Here is a 23,224-nt window from a genome sequence, read left to right on the forward strand (position 1 = left end):
GATTAGCTCAGTATATGCTGAGTGGTTGAGACCTTGTCGGTCACAGATCTTATACTTTATGTTGCTGTTCTTCTGTTTCTTTTTCCTTGTTCTCTTGTCAGCCACCAACTTAGATATTTCAAATGAGCAAGATACTTAAAATTTTAATCTAAAGTTACTGAGCAGGAGAGCAGAGCTCGGGATGCCCAGTCAGACACATTCGGTGATATGGACAATTCAAAGGCCAAATATTCAGATATGAGATTCCTCTCTCATTGTGTTGTATTGATCCCATTTGTCTGACTTGGAATGATCCTCATGGATTTCAGAACTTTTGCCCAGCTGCCATTGTTGTTGTGGCACCGTGGACATTAGGAAGTACAGAAAGCTGATAAGGTTTCCAAGAAAGACTTAGCAGACCTTTCCTAAGAGAAGTAAAGCAGATAATGAATTAATTAAGTGCTGCATGTCTCCAGTCAGAACAACAACCTTGAACATATGTCTGACTATACATTTCTCTGTTGCCTCTTTGATTCCTATCTACTCATGTGGTCATTGTTTTTTTATTAGACATCTTTTAAGGAAGAACAGTTAACATGCTCAGTCTAGTAGCTAGAAACCTTCATGAGGATGAGGACACTATGGACAGTGAAAAGACATCACTGAGAGCTAAGCTCTGTAATCAAAATAGATAACGAGTTTGCAACCCGAAGAGGGAAAAATGAGCAAAATGAGAAAAGAAGGGAGCGCTGTCAGTGCAGTTTTACAGATGGAGAACGGGGGCAAACCTTGATTCAGCAAAGTGCAGAGGCAGAACCTGATTTTTAGCTTTTCCAAATGTGTATATTTCAACATATTCTGTTTGATATTGGCAATGCTTCATGCCTACGCATTTCTAATTTTAACTGTTCTGATTTTTTTTTACAGTCAAAGAGAGAAGCTTTTATAGGTTATCTTCAGATTGGATTTCTTAAATACAGAAGAGCATCTAGATTCTCAGCACAACAGAAGATTTTCAGTTAATGCGTATGTATAATTTTTGTTTTGCAAATTTTGCATGCGGTTTTTCAACAGCACACACCCAGCATAAAGAGAAACAGGAAGGGACAGATTTACATATGTTGACTGGGTGTGCTAGCTTTTCAGTACAAAGTCACAGGGTTATTGTGTTGCATCAAAGCAAGAGTCCTAGCCTGCAAGGGACATCTCATTAAAACTGAAGTGAAAAAGTAGTCCTAATATAATGGATCTTAAAATTGACAAGACTGTTTTTGGGTGCCTGTGCTATTCAGTATTCATGTCAAAATCCCTGCGCCCAGTGTAAATAGAGTAATGAAGTGAGACCTATTCTCAGTAATATAACCTTTAAGACAAGTTATAGCAATCAAACAAGAAATCAGAAAAATAGTACATTTGTGCTGCTAGACTTTATCCAATTTTATGGTAGCAGCTTGAATTTAATGAATACCAACTGTAAAGAGGTATAGTCCTCATGTATGTCTTGACACACTCTAGTGGCAAGAGCTTGCAGTGCCATTTAGGCAGTGGAGACTAGTCAATTTATTTTCTTTTTGACAGGAATAGTTACAGTGGAGTGAAAATTTAGTTCAACGTTAATGAAAGTAACCTAGCAGTTTAGAAACTACAGTTCAAGCCCTGTGCTTTTATAAATAGTGCATTTATTTTTCTGGTTTTAGTAGAATAGAATGGAATTTTGACTGAGGGATTCCCTTGTTTGATGTTTGTACACATGCTGACCTGACTTGAGTCATCGAAGTGTAGCCACAATATGCACGCAATATGTAAAACCCAATAAACAGCACTTACCCACAAATCCTAGGCACTTGTCCTTTAATGGTAGTGGATACAAAACTTGGGCAACCTCATCTTTTAACCAATTAAATAATAAATCAGTAACCACATCAAAAAATGTATTTGTAGCCAAGCTCTAAAACAGTATTTTGTGCTTATTGTACTAATCATAAGTGATTCACTATTCTGTCTTCTGAGAAGACATACTGGACCACTTCGCTCCTTCAGTTCTCTCTCCATTTTTTCCCATCACAGAACTACTCTATGGTAAAATCCCTCAGATGCTACAGTAAAGTACCTAGATACATGCTGTGTCACCAAAGCAGTTACAACCATAGCCCTACTTATGGTGAAGGATTTTCTGCAGGATCAAGAACTTTCTGTTGCAATATTTTTGGTTTGGCTGTGGGCTACTGCTGACTCTTCTAATCTCGTTGTTAAAATTTAAAATGGTTGCAGTGGGATGGAGTATTTTTTTGTGTTTTATTACAATTTGCACATTAGCAAGATTAAAATGTTTTGCACAGCACAGCTCAAAATTCCCCTTCCTCAGGAAATTCTGCTGTTCTGAAACTTGGTTTTGGTTGCAATCACAATGGAAACAAAATCCTGTTTCCTACAATTTCATTCCAATTCAATGATTGGATTTATTATTGTTTCTTATGGGAACCAAGCAGATTACATGCATCTGGGACTCTGTCCTTGCCTTTTTTTGCTACCTTCTTTTTCTAGAATCCTCTCATTCGTTTCTCAGTCCAACATGTTAAGTTCTCTGCATGTAACCCTGTGTGCTACTCAGGATCATGGTGGATGTCTCTGTGTACCCACATTTCCCATTATATTTCATCTTGTCTTTACTAAGGATTTGTACCCTTTTCCACCTGAAATTCAGAGTAGTGCTATGAAGTTGTTGGACTTTGTTTTACTCAGCCAGTAAGAAACTTCTGAATCTTGCTTTTTGGTTACTTGAATGTAAAAGAGTCAGTTAGATAGTTTAAACTTGCCCTTACTCCTCTGCCTCCAAGGCTTTTTTGTTTTATTCTTTTAAAGGGCTTCTTAGTTTATATAAACAAGTTACTCCAAAACCAGTAAAATCAAAAAAGTCCATCTAAATGTGGATACTTACGTAAAAATACACCTTTTATCCCACACCCTAAAGATGCTTGCTTTGGTTTCAGAAGTGAGTTGTTTTTTAGGCTGATGTAACTCAATTGTTAGAAAGATAGTTACCCAAAATTAGAACTGATGTAAATAGATAAAGCGCCCACTGAAGTCAATGGGAATACTGCCAGTTTACAGTTTACTGGAAATGAATTAGACCTTGGTGGTTTTGCATCCTCATTTGAAGAGTCATCCTAAAATAACATTGTCGGACTAGATATATCATAACATTTGTAGTTATGTCATAATAATTTTGTCATTTTTGGTGATTAGATCAACTTTAGATTTTTTTTTTTCTTGTCTTATTGCCCAGTTCTAAGAGGAAACAAGCTGTGAATTAGATTGGAAGTCTGAATTTTTTTCTTGAGTGAATAAGACATTTGCAACTCCAGGCGTCTGTTGTACATTCATATATATATCTAACATGTAGCACTATTTAGATGATGTACTATGTTTTCTCACTGTTCTGCAGTGATATAGTTAGAAATGGAGGGCCATTTACCATTCTCTGAAAGTCATGCTGTCTGAAGATCCATGGTGCAGGCTGGCATAGCCTAGAGAGCCTAGATTTGGGGAACAACTCACTCCTTAATTCAAGGCAAAGGAGTAAGGCAAAATTGTTCAGCATATGTCTCTTATGTCCCAGGGGAGTAAATATTTACATTGCATTACTGTCTCTACAGTTTAGATCTAGTTCCTAATCCAAGCAAAGAAAAAACTCATTCATAGATAAGAAGAAGATGGATAAGTGAGCCTCCAAAGAATATCACCTTGACAAGGTTCAATCTGTTGTACCCTTTGAGGCATCAGTAGTTAGCCTAATGTCTGGGTTTTGTACAGCTGCAGCATGGAGATTATCTCCTGGCACTGAACTACTCAGCTTCTTATGATTTATGTGCTTGCTTTGTTCATCTTTGCATCTTAAACTTATGTCAGATGACTCTATAGTTTATTTTTGCATCTATTTCAGACTTCCATTAAAAATAAATGAGCGTTTAAGTATTACATGTAAATATCTTAAAAGCCCCTTGAGGGGACTTCCTGAAGGGGAGAAGACTTTCTGTCTTTAAAGATAGAAAGGATCAGACTCTGAGCAGAGAAGTTACAGTCTAAAGAAGGATAGAAAAATGCTTTGAATAATTTTAATGGAAAACAGGAAGAAATGTAACTCAGAATATAACTAACTCCATTACCTTTTGGCGAATCATCTCAGTTGCACTGAAGCAGAGTTCTTCAGGGTTTATGTCCTCAAGTTCAGTGCCAAGTGGATTTGACTGCCCTATGCTCAGAGCCAGTTCATTTCCCAAATAGTATGTTTTTTTTCACTGCCAATTTAATAACTGAGACTGGTTGAGAGTTTCTTTTATTCTGGTATGCGCATATCATATTACATAATGAAGATTATACTAACTATATTATCTCTTATTTCTTCACGAGTTAGGAATTTATAGCTTCCTTCTTTCTTCTCTTTCCCCTGGACAGTGAAGTGCTTTCTTAAAAGTATTTGGGGTTGTGAGATCTCAAGCTCTGTTATGTGCCTATGATTCTGTTCTTTTACTTCAAGTTACTAATCTTCTGAGGCTTAACTGGGATATTTTAGATACTTCTTGCTTCTGTTTAAACAGTTTAGTGGCCTTCACAAAAAAGTAGAATTCACACTCAGTTTCAGTAAATAAATTGTAAAGTTCACAGGGACTGTAAGGGAAGACAGTGTATTGCAATCTAAAAGTGAAGTGGCTCATCTGTTTTCCCCCATGACTCGGTAAAGTCACTAGATAGACACATTACGTAGACGGAGAACCGGAGACAGAGGTTATGTGATGCCCAAGGCCATTCAATGAGTCAAAGCTGAGCCAGACTGAAATTCTCATTTTAGTGTGCCTATTAATATTACCAGCATGGTCAAACTCTGTGGAAGAACTGAATTTGGGGGTTATATGATGTCAGCATGCTCTACAGGGCAGAAACATAATTTATTTCCATCTAACTCTAAGATGGTTAAATTATTAGATTTTTACATGACTAGATCGCCATCATATCTGAAGGCCTTACCATGCTTAATAGTGATAATCTTCTCTTTCTCAGCTGAGGCCTTTTATTTTTCCTTTACAGACACAAAAATTTTTGTTTGAACCTTTTCATATCTTCAGGCTTTGAGGACTGTCAGCTGAATGCTGTCTGGCATTCTTCCTCTGCCTGTTCATGTTAGCATTAACTATTTAGTGATAAACGTAAGATAGTGTTAATGTGAGCAGAATTTTGCCTGCATTTGTTATCCTTGTTAAAAGTTAATACTTAATAGACCATTGCTGCATTGAAATATTATATTCTTGGAATTTGTGTACTCTTATCTAGCTGTAGAATTCATTTAGTTACTATTAGGAAGTAGCAAAAGAAGTGGTATTACCTAATGAAGTTAATTTGAAAAAAAAAAATAGCCATCCACTTCTAAAGGTTAACTGCAACAGAAATGCTAATTTCTGTTAAGGGCTACTGAGAGCCTTCAGTTCATCAATACTGCAGCCTGTGAAAAGACCTTTGAGTTACATAAGTCAAACACACTATAATCTGTATGGCAGTTGTAGTATCTATGTAACAACTGAGTTATAATATTCTGTTGTTGACAAAAATTCAAGCCTCAATGCTTGTGCTCTGTTGCTTTGTCATTAAACGGGCAAATCAATCCAGATCTGTATTATAGTCTCTGTCTGTCATCCATATGGCACTTGCATTAATTTAGTTTTGAGGAAAAAGAAGAAAGGATGTCCTGCTCTCAGTCTGCCTCTGTGCCCTCAGTGAGAGTGACTTTATTGGTCCACCAGGTTGTTTTGTTTTTGAACAAGAGGGGAAAATCTAACAATGAAATTAAAAGTAGCTTTTGGTACTTGTTTACACTTAAAATGCATGGATACACTCTAACTTACGCAGCCTCATAACCCATTCTTTAGATTTTTCAGAATTCAGCAAAAAAACAATTTGCTCCATTCACTCTTCTCTTACCCAAAGTGCTAGTTTCATTTCTGTGTCATAATCTGGCCTCTTTTAGTGACATCACATCAGTATTACCTTAGACTCAGTACAGAAATACAAGTCATGTCAAAAGAAACAATATCTACTATAGTAAATTATAGCACCTTTCCATCCATCCATGGATGATACCCAGGAATTCTTACCTTATTTATATTAGCATGAATCAGGGGTATCAGAATAACCTAGAAAGCAGTCCTGGAGCAATTAGTGTAGCAGCAACAAGTGTAAGCATATAGTGCTTTTAGTAATTAATAATGCTCTGCCTTGGAAAAAAAAAAGATAGGATTCTTGCTCCCACCTCACTACTTCAATGTATTCTTCTAATTCCATTATGTCTGATTATATGTATTTGTTACTGGGCCAGCATTGTTAGACATCTTAAATAAATAATTTCCCTACTGGTATCTTTACCAATAGTGTTCATATTCCTTGCTCATCTTTGAAATACATATTCACCTTTCCAGAACTAAGTGACAAGGACTATGTAATATTCTGAATAAGAACTCACTCATACCTTATAGGATGTCATCAGTGCTATCTAGTCTCTAGTAGCTTTATCTTTTGTGATACACTGTAATGTGGATTTCTCGTTTTCTTAGCCATATCACACTGGGAGATGCTGGGGGCAAAGCTGCACTTTGACCGTCTCCTCTGTCTTACCACTCTCTTACCAGGATGTTCTGTCTTATCTCCATCCCCATGGTTTACGTGGCCACCTGTCCCTCCCACCCTGCTAGCCAGGCTCTATAGCCTTTCTCTCATCCTTTCCAGGTAGCTCTTACTACCTCCCTGTGCTCTAACCATTACATAGAGAAAAAGTGTGAGGCTGGAGCTAGAGCCAGAAGCCTGTGTGGAATGCGGTGGGAAGAAATGGAGAAAGGAGGATCAGAGAGAGGAACTGAGCCGCAGAGCATCTTTATGCTCCTCCCGCCACCTGGGAAGAGGAGGTTAGGTCTGCTGCTGCCCTGAGGGGTCTTTAGAGGCAGCAGTAACTGTTGTCATGCGTGGCCTCATATGGCTCCTTACTAGCAGCAGCAGAAGCCGATGGTTGGTAAGGAGAAGACAAACCTGACCTGTTCAGACTAGCCAAGCGAGTTTGTCTCTCCTTTCTACTAATTTCGTTTCTATTACTCTGCAGTATTTCTCTTCTGAACTGATGCTACCTCACAACATCTCAACAGCAAAATTTGTCAGGATATTCCTGGTTTTTGTTGCAGAGCATCTCTCTATGAAAGTATTTAACAAAATTCAATTCCAGTCCTCGAAGAATTGTTATACTGTTCACCTGTTGTTGATGATTCCTCTTTCAACCTGGTCCCACAAATGGACTTAGAATTAGCCTGGTACAAAGTGACAACTAGGAAAAATAAAAACTGTTTCTCCAATTTTAATGAAGGACTTGGGTATGATCAGGTTATCACAGCGTAGTACGTTACCACATGCCAGTGGAGCCACTGAGAGTATAGCCACTCCTAGTCTAACCATTTGAGGAGCAATGCAAGAGCAATTAAACCTCTTTTCACTGAATTTTAAGCTAGAATTGAAAAGAGTAAATTTAAAAACAGGCAAAGAGAATATAATTGGCCAATTACCATGGCTGTCCTGATGCATAGTTAACTAATTTATTTCAACTCTATCATATGTCCGAGGATGTCATTAAAATGGGAGGGACCCTTTTTACATTGGTACTCCCAAGAATATTTATTTTTTAGGATCATTCAGGTGAAGGAATAAATATGTATTTGACTCATGTCCTGACTTTAGAACAAATTTTACTGTAAATCACATGGGTTCCAGTTTATCCAGTGCCCTTATTGATGTCCATTAGCTCTTTGTATCTAGCTGTCTTTGGGCAAGGACCATCAGGAATAATTTGTCGAGTGCCTGGCATAAGAGGTGCCTGATGCTGGCATCATAGCTGCTGCTGAATTAGGAGCCACATCTGTCTTTCAGGGGCATGGCCTGCATAAAGTGACACACTAGGGACAGCAGCAACTTTTATACATAGTGAGATAGATGTTGTTATTCCTGGCTTAAAGAGTTTGTGTGATAGGGCTGTATGTGAGACTGTGGCAGGCCAAGGTGTGTTTATTATCATAGCATGAGCATTTCCTTACTTTAGGAGCCATCTGGAACATCTGGAGAATTGCTAATCCCCATAATCTATAGTCTTTCTTTAATACAGGTGGGGTTTTCAACTTCTAGAGAGTTCCTGTATGCAACAGTTTGTTTTAAAACAAAAAGTTAATATATGTTTGATGGCTTATGCTTTTATGTTTTTCAGATTATTTCATTTCTGCAAGTACTGTAAAATAACATTAGTGATATTTCTAATAATAATTCTTTACAATGGCGTTATTTAGTATGATATTTTCTAGAATGCCCAAACAAGCAGCACTTGAATGGCTATCTGTACAGGTCTGTCACTGTAACAAATTTTATCTCGCTGAATTCCCAAAACATTAAATCCTGTATAGATCTGTCCTGCAAGTAGAAAAGTAGAACTCCAGTTAATTTCTGTTTGTGCTGAAAATAACTTTTTCTAAGGGGGGACGACGGGGGGGACAACAGACACCATACAGACTTGACTATTCAGCAGATGAGAGGCTTTCAGAAGCAAAACCATCATTTCTAGAGCCTGATTCAAGGCTAGTCATACCACTTGAAGTGATAGTTTCCTGCATGGCTGCTTTTCATTTCATTTATTTATTTATTTTTAAATTCTTTGATTCTTTGCATATCCACCAAATACAACTTTTCCCATAACTCAGACTTACCCATACTGAAACTTAACCCTTAAATAAAAATGTAGTTTTTGAATGTCTATTTCGCTGTTGAACTTCAGTCCACTCGTGTGCACATGTAACGTTTCCCCCATCCCTCTAATTTGTTTTATCAGAATATATTACTCAAGGAACATCTGCAGGCTGGAAAATGAAGAAAATGAAGAAAAAAATTTCCTATATTGAAAGGTGGAAGGGGAACATTGAATAAACTCCTAAAAGACTGCGTAGAAGGCAGTGCTAACTTTTGTTTCTGCTGCAGACTGTAATATTTAAGCATTTTCATAGGAAAGATTATGAGACTTCATTTGTACATGATGCTCTTGTCTCTCCTGGCAGCAGACACAGAGAGCTTTTGATTGCTTATTCTGTCTCAAGGCCTCTCTACCTCTAGTGCAATGTCAGGCTTTCTAAAACATCTCTCTTAATAGGACAACAGACACTGAGTTGCAGTCGGATATTTGGATGATGTACATTAAGCCCTCAGGGGAATTCTCCTTTTGTATTCATCATATTACCAATCATAAAAGAATAATGCATAAAGCAATTCCAGTTTTTCTAAAGGGCCTCAGGTACAGGAAAAAACATCACCCCCCCCCCAAAAAAAAAAAAACACACACACAAAAAAAAAACATTTCTGTCACCAGAGATTCCCAAAATTTGGTTTGTACTTTCATTAGAAATGAACTCTGTTCATCTTCTGCAATAGTATGTATAAGTAAAACGTCCCTGAATATGTTTTACTATTTTCACCACTATTTCAATAAAACAGTATGTCATATAAAATAGGAATCTTTTCATTCTTGCAGAGCTTACTTCATGCACTTCTGTGAAGATATAAAATAAGTGCATGATAAAACCTATTCATTTTTGCTCTAGATAGATCTGCTGCATTTGTTTTACAGTGTGTATGTCTTTGTAGTGTTAGCATTCTGCTGTGTGGCAGCTTTAAGATATTGTAGCAGAGCCTAAGCACAAGACAAGAAAACTATGTATATAACAGTAAATCATCATCATCATCAGTTCCGTTTTATAACATTTCCATCTACAGTACATAAAACAAGTCCTTGTTTTGAATAATTTGCTGAGCTAAATAATAAGACATTCTACCTAGAATAGGAAGATCAGGCAATAGAAATATCCACAATTTAAATGAGGATTAAAAATTACAGCTCTCCAAAGGATGCTAAAATATAAGGAGAAAAAAACCTGGAACTGATCAAATTTAGTGTCAGTCATTGATTTCTAGAACACACAAAGAGACGGTGAGTATAAATGTGTTACTTACAAGAGCTGAGGATTTTAGGGAATGAAAATGGAGACCAGGAGCTGGAGACTGCCTGCCATGCCAGCAGTGTTGATTTGGAAGCGATGGACACAAATAAACGTTCAGCAAAGCTTAAAAAACAGCAATACAAGGCTAGCCAAAAGTGTCCATGTCCTTACCGTGCTGTGGCTGGCAGGCAATCCGTGTCTGGGAGCCTTCAGTCCCTCTAATCAGGCTCCGGGGATTTTGTTTGCCAGAGAGATTGTCCTTTAAGTGATCAGTGCAGGAAAACAGAGAAATAAAGAGAAATGAACAAATTGTACAAGGCAAATAGCTGCAGGTCTTTAGCATGCTCCCTGCGTTTTCCTAAGCTGCATCTGCAGTAAAGAAAATATCCCCAAAATAGCTCAGGCTGCCAATGACTTGCTGAAACCTGAGAAAGAATTGCTGAATTTAAAGATCTGGGTTGCTGTGGGTGTATGATTAAAGTGAGAAAATGCTGGCAGGAAGAAGCTAGGATGAAACCACATGCTTAAGGAGTAACTTGCGAGTTCACTGGTATCAGAACATTAACTGACCTCTGATTTCCCCCTCCTCCGACTGGTGCCGGTTAACCCTTAAGAGTTCAGCATACAAGAAAATACTGCAATAGAAGATGGAAGAGAAAATATGATCAAAAAGTTCTTTTCAACCCTAATGTCTGTGATGCTGTGACAGTATTTTATAGCAGCACTCTACTTTATAAATTTCAAAGCAGTCAGAAAAGCTGAAGTTTTGCAGAGGTCTTGGAAACTGCACACTTCTAACTTTTGGAAACCTCAATCTTACATAGAGTATATGCTAAAGCACCTCCTGCTCCCTCGCAAACCAGTGGTAGTCCCACAGAATGACTGGGATTTCAGGTAGACTAGGAGGATGTATTCCTTTTGTGGGAGAAAGGAGTAATACTTTCAGAAATTTTCTTCAGCCAACTGATTTATGGACAAAGCTTCAAGTAGCACCGGAGTATTTTATGCAGCCTTGGAGGAGACAGTGGTATCTCTGTGCTATGCCCACAACAACATACAGTAGCCTAAGGACTGCTCTAGGTTGTTCTGGTCTGTAAGTGTCCTGTATGGATTCCATGTGCTTGCATGGATAACTAGAGCATAGCACACTATTGACCCAGTCCTCAGCCTGCTTCCTGGCACTTTTTTGCTACTTCCCTCATTTAGAAGAAAACAAGAAGCACTTGGCACAAAGCTAGGTACATTGGCTTGATGTCAGTTAAGTTTCCCCAAGTAGTGCCAAAAGTAATCTTCAGTAACCTATTTAGGACAATCTTAGAGCTGCCAGAGCACAGACCAGAAGCTAGTCCTCACTTTTCTTTATACTCAGACTGAAAAGGGAAACAGCTTCAGTAGTATGACTGTGTTCAGCTACATGGGACTGGATTACAAGAACCGGCTGCTTTGGAAAGCAATTTTACATTTGAGAAAAAAGCTGAATATTGCCCTTGCTTCAGAATGTGCTTTTGTTTTAGCATTAGTTTTTGAGTCGTGCCAAACAATAATGTTATCATAGGAAGAACAACATACTTAATGTGTTTGAACAGTAGTGGTGTGCAACCATTCTACTATTCTGATAGGACTGTCCATTTTAACTGATAAAACCATACTTCTTTTAGAATATCTCAGTGTTTTGTCTTGGGGATGCTGTGTGCGTGTGAATATATTTAATATATGTGAAGCTACAGCAAATGTGAAGCTATAGCAAATAGTATAGACTATTGCTGTAACTTCATACTCACAGTGACGTTCTCTGGAGGTAAGAACTAAAGGGTTTGTCCCGTAAAAATAAACAGACATTTAAGTTGCACATATACAAGTGCAGCTGAGGATGTCTAGCTCTGACCTTCCCTTTTGCAGGCGCTTTGGAGAAAAAGACCTTTGATTGTATCTTTGGGTCTATCTGCATTCTAACCGTTCTATCTTAAGTGTTGTTCTAGGAACTAGAACAGTAGACAATCCCTGAAACAGGCTAGTCATATCTTACTTGTATTTATGTACAAACAGACATCTTCTGAAGTGCTTCTGCTGACTATTATTAAATGGAGATAGTAGAAATTGTGGCCTAAATAATTGTGATTCTCATGTGTTGCAGCATTCACTGTCATTCAAAAGGCAGCAGGTACTCATACAAATCTAGTGTTGGTATGTATTATCTCAGAAGTTTCAGGGCTAGCTCAAGAAATATGACCACCAATCTCCTAAAACTCTTAAATCCTGTCTTTGAAGCAGCAAGACGTAATACCAAAGGCTTTTATAGGCACCTTTGTGTAAGTTAATAAAGCCAATAATAATGATGAGTAGTGGGTAATTCATCACATATGGTACACTACTAGTGATACATCGGCACAGGACTATCATCAGAGGCTAGCATGTGTGTGCTAGCAGATGAACTATGCATTAAAAAATGAGACTTTTTTGCCACAAAAGAGCTCCTTAATTCAAATGCTCTTTTTGTCTCTTTGTGTTATAAAGGAGTTGGTAATGCAACACAATAAAGCATCACTTCATCTTGAAAACTTTAGTATTCTGGACCATTCTCTCTCTATTGAAATTTCATTAGCACTGAAAGTCTAGAAAATAAATTATACATATGAGATCTTTTTTTTGATTTTTTTAAAAGTTAAATATAGCATAGGGCAAATGTGAAATGAAAAAAGTGACAAGTCTGAGCAGAGAACAGAAGGATGGTTTGGCATGAAAGCAAAGGTGTAAATGTATATTCATCGTTCTTTTAGTGAAACGCTACAATGCTTATGGTATCTGTCAAATGGATGTTGTGCAAGTACATCTCTTTCCACTGAGCATGCTGCTTTGTATCACAATATCTCTAAGATATCTAGCACACTCTTGAGAGCTAAATGGTTAAGTATTCTTGTTCTCTGTTTCAGTTCAGTCATTTCTTTAATATTCTTTGACTTGAGTTTTGCCTGAGCACTCAACGTAAGCTAAGTGCTGGCTTTTATCCTTGATTTCCCTGGGAAGGAGAGAAGTAACTGAAACCAGTGCTATCCCACCAGAACTGACATAGCTATGAGCCTATGATTGGGCAAATGTGATCAATAAACCGTCTGTGTTGTGTCTGTATCCACATCAGGATTTGAATTTCAACATCCAATAATCTTTGGGAGCTCTTGCCTGCAGCTGTTGGTTGATTTGGAGAAACAGTATTCTGTTTCTACCAGTGTAATGGCATGACCACACCAGTTTGGCCATAAATGAGAACTTTAAGGATGAGCTTGCATGTAGTAAAAGTTACTCGGAATTTTAAAAAAGAACAAAAATCATATGAGAGCTTTTAAAAGTCAATACAAGCTAACCACTAAATTAGTATCGTAGTACCTTAGCTGACAACTTGGAGAAAATTCTTTTTTTAATTGCATGAGAGAATATTGGACTAAGCGCAATATTGGACAAATCCTGGTCCCACTGAAATCGGTAGGGAAACTCCTTTGGATTGAGGGTGTTAAATGAGATCCTAATGAAAGTAGTAACCTTGTGTTTCTCTCTCATATGGAACAACATTGAAAACTGCTTGATGGATGCAAAGAGTCAAAATGAATAAATCTAGAAATTGTATTTGCTGAGATTTTTTTTTAATTTAGAAATTAAAAAATAGCAATGTTCAGGGCAATTTTCATATTTATTAAGTTGCAACTCAAACACAGTAGTTTGGAAAATGCCAATCTGAAAGTCTAAACATCCACTGAATCTCAGATCCACTGAATGTGCGGATCCACTGAGGATCCACTGAATCTGCTCCAAGTTATAGGATTAAAAAAAGTTTTAATTGGAATACCATTTATTTTCTGAGTGTGCATTGTTTTAAATATTGATATTTTTAGCCTTCTGGTATGTCTTCAAAGGCATCAATAATGTTGCAGAACATACCATAAAGGCTAGTGCCTTGAGAAATGTGCCTAGCTGAAACAAGAAAGTCTGAGTATGGTAGTACAGGGCAACCTGAGGTTAATGGACTGGAGTACTACAATTATCTTTTTTTTTTTTTTTTTTTTTTTTTTTTTCCAATACAGTCTTTTATAACTGGCACTGTTTATCTAGGCAATGTGTAAAAATGTGCAAAATCTCTGTTATGACAGAAACCTGAAAAGTAAGGCCTCTTCCTGTAACTTATGGCTGATTTAGGACTATTCAATTTTTAAACTGTAAATTCATTATATATTTTGCAGAGGCTTGCTGCAACATATTCCTCTAGTTTTAGCTAAGGCTTATTGAACGTAAATACTTGCTCCAACTTACCAGAAACTCTCTACATTTTTTTTTTGTTTCTTCTCCCTGTTTTCCGCCTCTCTTCTCCTGCCTGAGACATTCTCCTTTGTGCTTCCAGGCCGTTTTTAATCTTCCTGTCTCCATTGTCAAGTGCATTCTCATTGCTTCTTATCCCACTCTGCTCTGTTCCAGACCTGTGCCATTGTCCTGTATCTTGAATTTCTTATTTATTTGCAAACTTAGTGTTGGAATAGGTGTTCAGGCCTGTATCACTTCAGGAAAGGTGGCAGTATTTACATGTAAAGTCTTCGTAAAATTTAGGAGTCTCTATAGAGGGGTGACTGGCACACTTTGCGAGGGCCCTGTAAGGATTCTGTCCCAGTCACTGGAAAAGAGAAAGAAAAAAAAAAGCAAAACAAAATGTAAAACCACAGAAAAGTCACAACCTTTCCTTCCCTCCAGGCATGAAGTTTCTCTTCAGTTGTCACTGCAAATTTCCAAAATTGCTTTTGGCCTCATTTCAAAAATTCTAACTCTGTGCTGTGCTTTGTTTGATTAATGACTAGTTCCAGAGATTTTTTCTGGTGATCCTCACACGAGACATAAAGAAATCAATTGCCTTGACAATGTCTGGGAGCAGAGTATGTCAAGGATATAGTTTGCTTCTCGGAGTTTGTAATGAAACATCTCATTACATTGATTGTCCTAAGGTATTAATTTGATGCATGATGCATCTGCTTGGCCTGAGCCTTCTAAGGTTGCCTTAGCAAAGAGAGACTCTACAGTAAGAAATTTATATTAACAACCACCAGAAATGCAATCATTCCCATGCTATGAATTATCAAGTTTTACCTTAGTGTATCTGTTTAATGTTGTATACACAATAGTATAAATCAGAAAACTCCGAAACAACTAATTCCTGGACACTAACAACTCTATTACCAAAAGAATTATTTTGAATGTGAGGGAAAACTGTGAGCAAAATGGTCTTGATTCTGCTCCATCATACAGCTCTAAATCAAAATAATTCTAGCAATTTTTGCTCAGTCTTTCTAAACTTGCACCTTCCAGATCAGGATAGAAGTTGAGTTAGATAATAGATATGTACTTTCTTGAGATGAAATTTGTCATTGTGATTAGCTTAGTTTCCCAATGCATGGAAATTTTCCTAGAAAGAGTCAGGACTTTTTTCTTGGACTTGATTTTACTTTGAAATGTATGTATTGGGAAAGGCTACATTAAAAGTAAATTGCAGCCTGAAGCCCAGCAGTGTTATTCTATCTGATATGCTGATTGTGGGGAGCTATTTCAGTTGCTATTGTGTCTTTCCCTTCTCTCATCATCATCTCCATCTCCAGTGCAGTGGTGCTGTTCTAAGATGACTTAGAAATTCCTCTTGTTTAAAGATACTTTTCATGTCTCTACTGCCTGCAGTCAGACTATCTAAATATCCTGGAAAATTATGCCTAACCAAATAGTATGACAGTGATCCTTTGAGGCAGGATAGCAATTTTATAATAAAGAAGAAATGGAGTAGAGAAGTTAAATGATTTTTCAAAAGCCTTTTTTTTTTTTTCTTTTTTTTTCCAATCTATAGCTATTTTCTGGTACATTCTGAAGCTGAGGAAGTTTAGAAGTGTCCAAAAACTCTGCAAACAAATAAAAATGCAATGTCTGTAAGGTTTCTCTGAGTGTACCATTACTCCAAAATCTCCCTCAAAGAGTTGTTGTCACCTTTTCTATCCATCAGAGCCCTTTGCTCTGCCTCTGCTTTGTCCATGGCAGTGGTGTCTTTATCAACTCATGATGTTGTTCCTCTGAGAGAACATGTCAAACATCTTCTGTGACTACAAGTAGACTCAAAATATTGCATCTGTCAGTTTAGGTGGCCTTAGATAGTCTTAGTCTCAGTTTAGATAGTCTTTAGGAAACCCTCTGTTCATTAGTATCTTGAGTCAGAAAAGCACTTAAACATGCCCCTGAAGATAAGTATGCATTAGAGTCCATAGAACTATAATCAGCCACTCTTCTGATTAGGGATAATTTCCCCAGCTGAGGTCTTAGGGCCTTTCTGCAGTACTAGACCACCTCACCACCCCCTACACATGCAAGCTTTGGATCTCCAGAGACAGGATACTGGACTAGTTGCATCAGTGTTCTGGCTGGGTATGACAATTCTTACATTTCTATTCAAATAGTCTGCCAGTTCCAACTCTGATTTAGCTGATGTGTAAACTGGCCAGCAGGGTTTCATAAAATTATTCTTTTCCTTCAACATCTTAATCCCTTCATCTTTTCTCAAGGAATGTTCCCATGACTACAGTAGGAATTTTGCTTGAGGCCTGTAGAATCAGACCCAAGATTTAAATATACTGTTTAACAATTATTGGTTATAATGCACTGAAATATTATCCAGTATGAATCCCTAGTGGATCTTGTTCTGACTTTCTAGCAGATTGGGTATGGATAAGAAGACAAACATTTTTTAAAGTGTTGTTATTAATATTAAACAAAAAAAATATTTTGATGGTATTTTAAGAATGTCTTACTGGTTAGTTATGAAAGAGAACCCCCAAAGCAGTATTTAAAGGCAGTTCCACATAATCAACCTCAAAGACTGTGGTACAGGATTCCTGTGTTATGGTTAATGGAAAAGAATTCTGTTTGGACAAGTAGAGGTGGAGGTTTTAATTTGCTGATTTGTTCCATGTAATACATTTTTCTGCTACTGCACGATGCTTTTCAGTAGCATTGCTTATAAGCCCCTCCCAAGGTTTAAATTAATGGGGAAAAGATTAATTGAAATGCTTTGAGTTTAACACAAAGTTCTTAGCAGACGCAATGTAGCAGTTTACTGTAAACTGAATTTTCAGTATCCTGGTGTCCGTAAGGCAGATACATTACCATGCCTTCTCCCCTCATGTTTGTTAATATTTGAAATATAGTGATCAAATTTGCTGCCTCTTTGGGCAGTACAAAAGCAGCATCAAATACATGGCTGAGATTTTCTAGCACAAAGACGTTCTTGGTAGTCATACCCTTTGGGCCACGTGGAAAAGAAAGAGAGGGGAAGAAAGTCATGTAGGATAGCATGGCCATCTTGACCTGTGGGTGCCATAGGCAGTGGCAGCCAGAGAATTAGGGAGTCAAAAGCATCTTACCAATGCCCTTCTCTCAGTACTTTCTCAGTTCAACTTTGTTCAGATGATAATAGTGATCTTCCTCAAGGTCCTTAGAGAATATACTCTGTAAAATACAAATGTCCTTGCGTGTTGGAATATTGATGCATGATCCTCACTTTGCTGTGGCTTTCCAATTCTGCATCATTTCAAAGAAGTTTCATCTTACGGGTAGCTATCAGCCCACCTTCATTATTTTGTTAGCATCTCCAGTGCTTTCTCTGAAGTTATTTTTTTGAGCAGAAAGCTAGTATTTATTTATTTTTTGTAATCACAGATGCCATTTCATCAGAATATTTGATTATGTTTCTCTGCAGTTTAGGTCTGGAACCAGTTTGGGTTTGTTGTAATTAGAACAAGATTTTCTAAATGAAGACCTTTTTCAATGGCTTTCAACTCAATTAGAGATCAGAATCTTAACTTCTGTTTAGGGCTGGCATTTGGAAAAGTATGTGAATATGACTTCGCATCATACTGACTTCAGTGGGACTGTTCACAGCCTTAGAGATGAGCATATGCTTAAATGCCTTGCTAGCCTAGGCCTGAGTATCAACAAAGGAGAAAAGAGTTACAAGTATTTGTCTTAGAGCTACCGTTAAGACTTACTGATTTATTTTTTCAATGTCAATGGCTATGTATTTTATTGCCATCTTAATTCTCAGATGGATTGAGTTAGCAGCAGAGAGTGACCACACATTACGGGGGGGGACTGTGTGGGAGTGACAGAAAGGGTTGGGATACATAAGACCCCACAAGTGCAGTCTAGCATGGTTGGGTTTTATAGTTCCAGACTTGAACCAAAATGTGCCCTGTACATGTAATGCTAGAAAATACTCCAAGATATTGCCTGCACTTTGGAAGCACACAGGACCAACGGTTGAATTCATTTGCAACAGACTGCTTTTCTTATAGTGCAGTTTGCACTGAGTAAGCAAAAGTCTGGGGCCAAATTAACTGCTGTATTGAGGCAGTCTGATGGTAGATCAATGAGGTATGCATCTTTAGATAGAAAACATTCATGTTTTCTGCAAGCAGAGACTTTCTCCAAGCATGATCAAGTTTAAATTTCACCACTGCAAGTCAGTAGTCAATTTTGCTGTTTGTCTTTATGTAGGAGAAACACCCACTAGTGTCGAAACTACCGAGTAAGAGCTTTAAAATGCAATTTCAAGCACAAATGTGTCAAGTAACAAACATTGTTGGAAAGGAAAGGACTTTTCTCAGGACCTGTGTTTTGAGAAATACCTTTAGGAATCCTGGGCATTGTACCGGTTTCCAGTAGCCAGAGGGCAGCATTGTATTAAGTGTGAGAGAGTGACACCTTAAGCATCTAATCATTCTTGGTTGAAAAGTGGTGCTTCTCAAGGATATCAATGGATTTCCAATTTTATGATCCTGGTTTAATTGACAAAGCCCTTTCTAGTTGAGTGCCGCCTCAATATTAACATTCATATGTCTACATTCTACTCTTTCATTTTGGTTCATTATAAATGCTTAAGAGAGAGTTATCTTGGTCACTTTTCTTATTGCAACAGCTACCAGAGTAAGTAGAGAAACTATGAGATTTTAGTAATATGCTAATTTATTTTATGTAGTATGTGGTAGTAGTGTACAATTCATTTATTTTCCTGCTTTCCCAGTAGATGACATCTGCAAAATATTTATGTGTTGGTCCCTGCAGCAGAGAATTGTTCAGTATAAAATCTGTGACAAATTATTTACTTCTTACTTCTGAGTGTTGCTTTGCCTTCTGTCTCAGAAGGGCAGGCTTCCACTTTATTTTTCTCCTTTTTGACCGTTCCTTACTTTGCTAATGCAATGCATGCTGTATATGCATTTTAACAGTAAGGATAGAGTCAATGTTGTTCACAGTGCTCGTAAACAAGCAAGCACTAGAACACAATAAGTTTTCATTCCAAGTACTTGTACAAAGCAATTTTCAGTTATAAAAAGTACAGTTCTGAAATTCCTACAGCTTCAGTATTGAGTTTTTGATGGTTGGATTGAGTTTTTGATGGTGTACATATAATTAAGCACAAAAAAATCAATATTTTAAAATGTGACAATTAATTTGGGGATTCTGTGTGCAACATCTTTGTCAGGCATTTAAAAACTAAGAGCCTCTCCAAACTGCGAGCGCCTTCTGAATATTTGGCTATACTTGTTATGTGTACTGCTGCTTTCTGCCTCCTGTGGAGATTTATTTTGGTTGCTGTTAATTTAACATGTTACACAAAAACAGGCAAAAGCACCTACAGGGCTGCCCTAAGCTTTCGTTAGCTAGACTTACTCTCCAGCTCTCTCCCTGAGTCTGGGAAAGGCTGGACTTCACATTCCAGCCCCGACCCTGACCATGCACTTTGCACTGAAAAGCTGTCGGCATTCGTGATGTGGAACAGAATGTGCATGTGGTTATGCCGACTTTGTCTTGCTAGACAAACTGTATTGTAGGAGAATCCTCTGTCTTTTTAGGAGAGCTTTATGTACCTTTGAACTCGTTTGCATCTAGGGGAAGATACCAAAAGCAACATCTGTCGCAAAGTTTCTCCGTATTGTCCTCGATGCTTTGCTAGCTACTTTTAAGCTTCACTGATGACCTTTAAGGTCTATGAGGGGTCACTTCTTTAAACTCTTCTACCGCCGTGTGGTAGGAAGAGACAGATCCTCTCTGAATGCAGTATCTTAGGGTTTGGTGGAGAAAAGATTAGACTGAGGCCCAGTTTCATTTGAATATCTGAAGGGTGAGGATCTAAACAGTAATAGACAATATTAAGTCAATCAGAGTGTTTATGCTCAGGGAAGCAGGAGTGTGTGGAGTCTTTCATTCTGTTGTTTGTTGAGTCATGTAATAATGCCCTTGTAACTTGGCCTAGCAGCATACTGTATATTCAGTTAGACACCAGCCAAATGGCTGGAGAGGATAATTCATGGCTTCATTTCAGAAGTTTCTTCATTTTAATTCATTTTTAGCAGTATGAAAATAAGTAGTTTAAAAAATAAGGAACATGTTGCTCAAATGCCATCAACATTGGATTATATTATTTAATTATAGCAGTGTGTGTCCGTTACTGTGCTCAAAGCTATGTCAGTGTTTCCATTTGAGGCTTTTATTTTATGGGTTTATTATTTGGCTGCAGACCTATGCTTTAGGCTATAGCATGGCATGCTAGGTGTTGATGCTGATGCAAATTTCTTTCACTCAGATAAAAAAAGCATTATTTGAATTAAGTTAAAATCTGCCAGCTTCTAAATAAGTGCAAAGTAACATAGTACCATTCAAATCAATGGGTGAACTGGCTTATGCCAGCAACAAATCTGGTCCTGCTGACTTCTTGTGTTTTACCAGAAATGTCTGCTAATAAAACTATAGCTTATAATTTGAAAAGCCTTTGATTTTTAAAAGCTAAATTAATCAAGGAATTAATAAGCAATATGATGAAATTAGGGGATGGATAATGCTCTCACTGAAGTTGGAAGAAGTTATACTGTTGACTTCAGTAAGTGTTGAAATTTTGACAGTTTATTTGCTTGGGCTAGTAAGCTGAACTAACTCAGGAAGGAGCTCTATGTAGATAAACCCTTACAGCTAGAGAGACCTGCCTTTCAGACTAGGTGCCAGGCTCTGATCTCTCACAAAGGCGTTCCTAACAACTGCACTTGTGAAACCTTATTGGACACCAGTGTGAAATCAGTGGGAGGTTTTAGCTCAAGCTTTATTTCGCTAACCTTTCAGAACCAACCAGCAAACCCCACCACAACTAGGGTCTACAGATACGTCTTGTGGCCAGTTTCAGTGGAGGAGCTACAGGGACTCATTTCCTTAGTCCTGCTGCTGGGCATGAGGTGTGCTGCCAAGGTGCTGTGAGACCACCACCTGAACCTCTCCTGCGACCTGAGCCAGTTCCTCCTTATGGTCAATGACAGTCTTTCTATTTCCTACAGTGGGAGTTGAGAAGGCTTCTGGTACCTCCCAATTCTTGCAGGCTAGAAACTTTCTCAGGAAAGGTCACCTCATCACTCTCTATTATGGGGTTTCTTCCTCTTCTCTTCTCCCCCATGCCTGTCATAAACCAACTTATATTGGCAGCAGAGTTCTGGAGTGGATACAACACTGTTCTCATCTCCAACGTGTTCCTGCAGGGCTGAACAGCAGACTTCAGTCTCTAGAGACTGGCGATCTCCTTCCTTTCACTAAGGCTACAATCAGTTCATTTTTTAACTCTGTGCCTTTATTTGCAGACTCTCGGTATGAAATTTCTTTTGATTGTTTGTCTAGTTTTTGGTTTCATAACTGAAGAACAAAAAACACTTTCAGAACTTCTTTTAAAAATGTTTTTTTATTTATTTTTTTTTTTTATTTCTGGGAAGCAAAAAGCAGCCAAAAACACACAGTACTGAATAAGTCCAATTATGCTGCATTCTTGTGGTTGAGTAAGACACAGAGAAACTAAAACAAACTAACATAAACAGGGAAAGCCAAATTAAATACTTACATTTGTATAGTGCAAGAGGATCCTGGGTTCAGGAATGTAATTCAATCTTTATTTATTTTTTAAGTAGACAGTGCATAAAATAGTTGGAGTTCTGTGCAATGCAACTCTAAGGTAGTGGAATACTTGTTGACTGAAGAGTCAGCTAATACAGGACTGTAAGGGGACTGTCTGCTCAGTGTGCAATAGAGCTTTGACAAATATAAAGAAAGGATCAGAGTCAGTCATAGCTCTTCATAATGCAAAAGCAAAATATCAAATGGATACCCGACACCAAATGTGGAGAGAGAATTTGGATGTGTAGTTGTCACATACGTGATCTACTCAGCACTGGAAGTGTGAATTTCTACTTGAAGCAAAAATGAATGTGGTATGTAAGGAATGCAGATGTTTATCTATATATCATTGCCACTGGGGCTTTTCACAGTCCTCCTAATAATTGTGCTACAGAAGAGCTTTTGGACTTTTCCAAAACAAATCTGACCTTCCTGTCACTCCTTACTTCAGTGTGCTTTCTGCAAAAGAAGATACATGAAAAAGTAGCTGCAGCATGGTCTGCATATTGGGAAGTGGCTACGGCACATTATTTAATATCTTTAGATTGGAGTAGAAGAATTTCTTCTGGAGGTAGCACAGTTCATTGACCTAAATTACTTACTCTATGCCAGTGGTTCCTGCACTACCTATAAGGTCTACCAACGATATAATAGGCAATTGGCTATTGAAGCACTGACAGTTGCTATTTTCTGCTGTTAAGTTGAATTGAAGGAGCTACAATTTGTTAAATATTTTATTGGTTACTTTTTTGTGCACACATATGCCAGCAGCCATCACTGGGATGTTTGGGAAATGAGAGGAAATATGGTACATACTTGCAAATGAAATGGAAGGTGAACCGCAACCTTCATTAAACAGTGATCTGGCTAAGACTATGCAAATGATCAGTATTTCCAGACTCATCTACCTTTAGAAAGAAGATCCAAACACTGACTTCTGCTCAATGTTAATCTCAATAACCAATAAATAGTTATTGGTTCAATAATTCAGCAATTCTAAATCAATGAAATCCATGCCCATACTCCAGTTTTACTCCATTATAACTGTGTGTCAAATTTGACTGAAGTCTGAGATAAAAAGGAGATCCAGGATGCTTTAGTGGCTCAATGTAAACAATTTTGGATGTAGAAGGGTGTCTCTTACTATCTTCCTCTGCCAAAATGTCACTCCAGTCGTTGTAAAGACTCTT

General features: G+C 37.8%; 1 protein-coding gene across 1 annotated transcript in view; it reads right to left on the reverse strand.

Moving 5' to 3' along the window:
• The window catches only part of AMMECR1 (AMMECR nuclear protein 1), a 103,317-nt gene extending 92,934 nt beyond the window's left edge, over positions 1-10,383 (reverse strand). Inside the window, exon 1 of the mRNA XM_062584400.1 lies at positions 10,212-10,383. Coding sequence (XP_062440384.1) covers positions 10,212-10,383 — 172 coding nt within the window. The remainder of the gene's footprint in view (positions 1-10,211) is intronic.
• Positions 10,384-23,224: the final 12,841 nt, after the last annotated feature.

Source organism: Rhea pennata, chromosome 11, assembly GCF_028389875.1.
Source record: "Rhea pennata isolate bPtePen1 chromosome 11, bPtePen1.pri, whole genome shotgun sequence".
Taxonomy (NCBI): domain Eukaryota; kingdom Metazoa; phylum Chordata; class Aves; order Rheiformes; family Rheidae; genus Rhea; species Rhea pennata.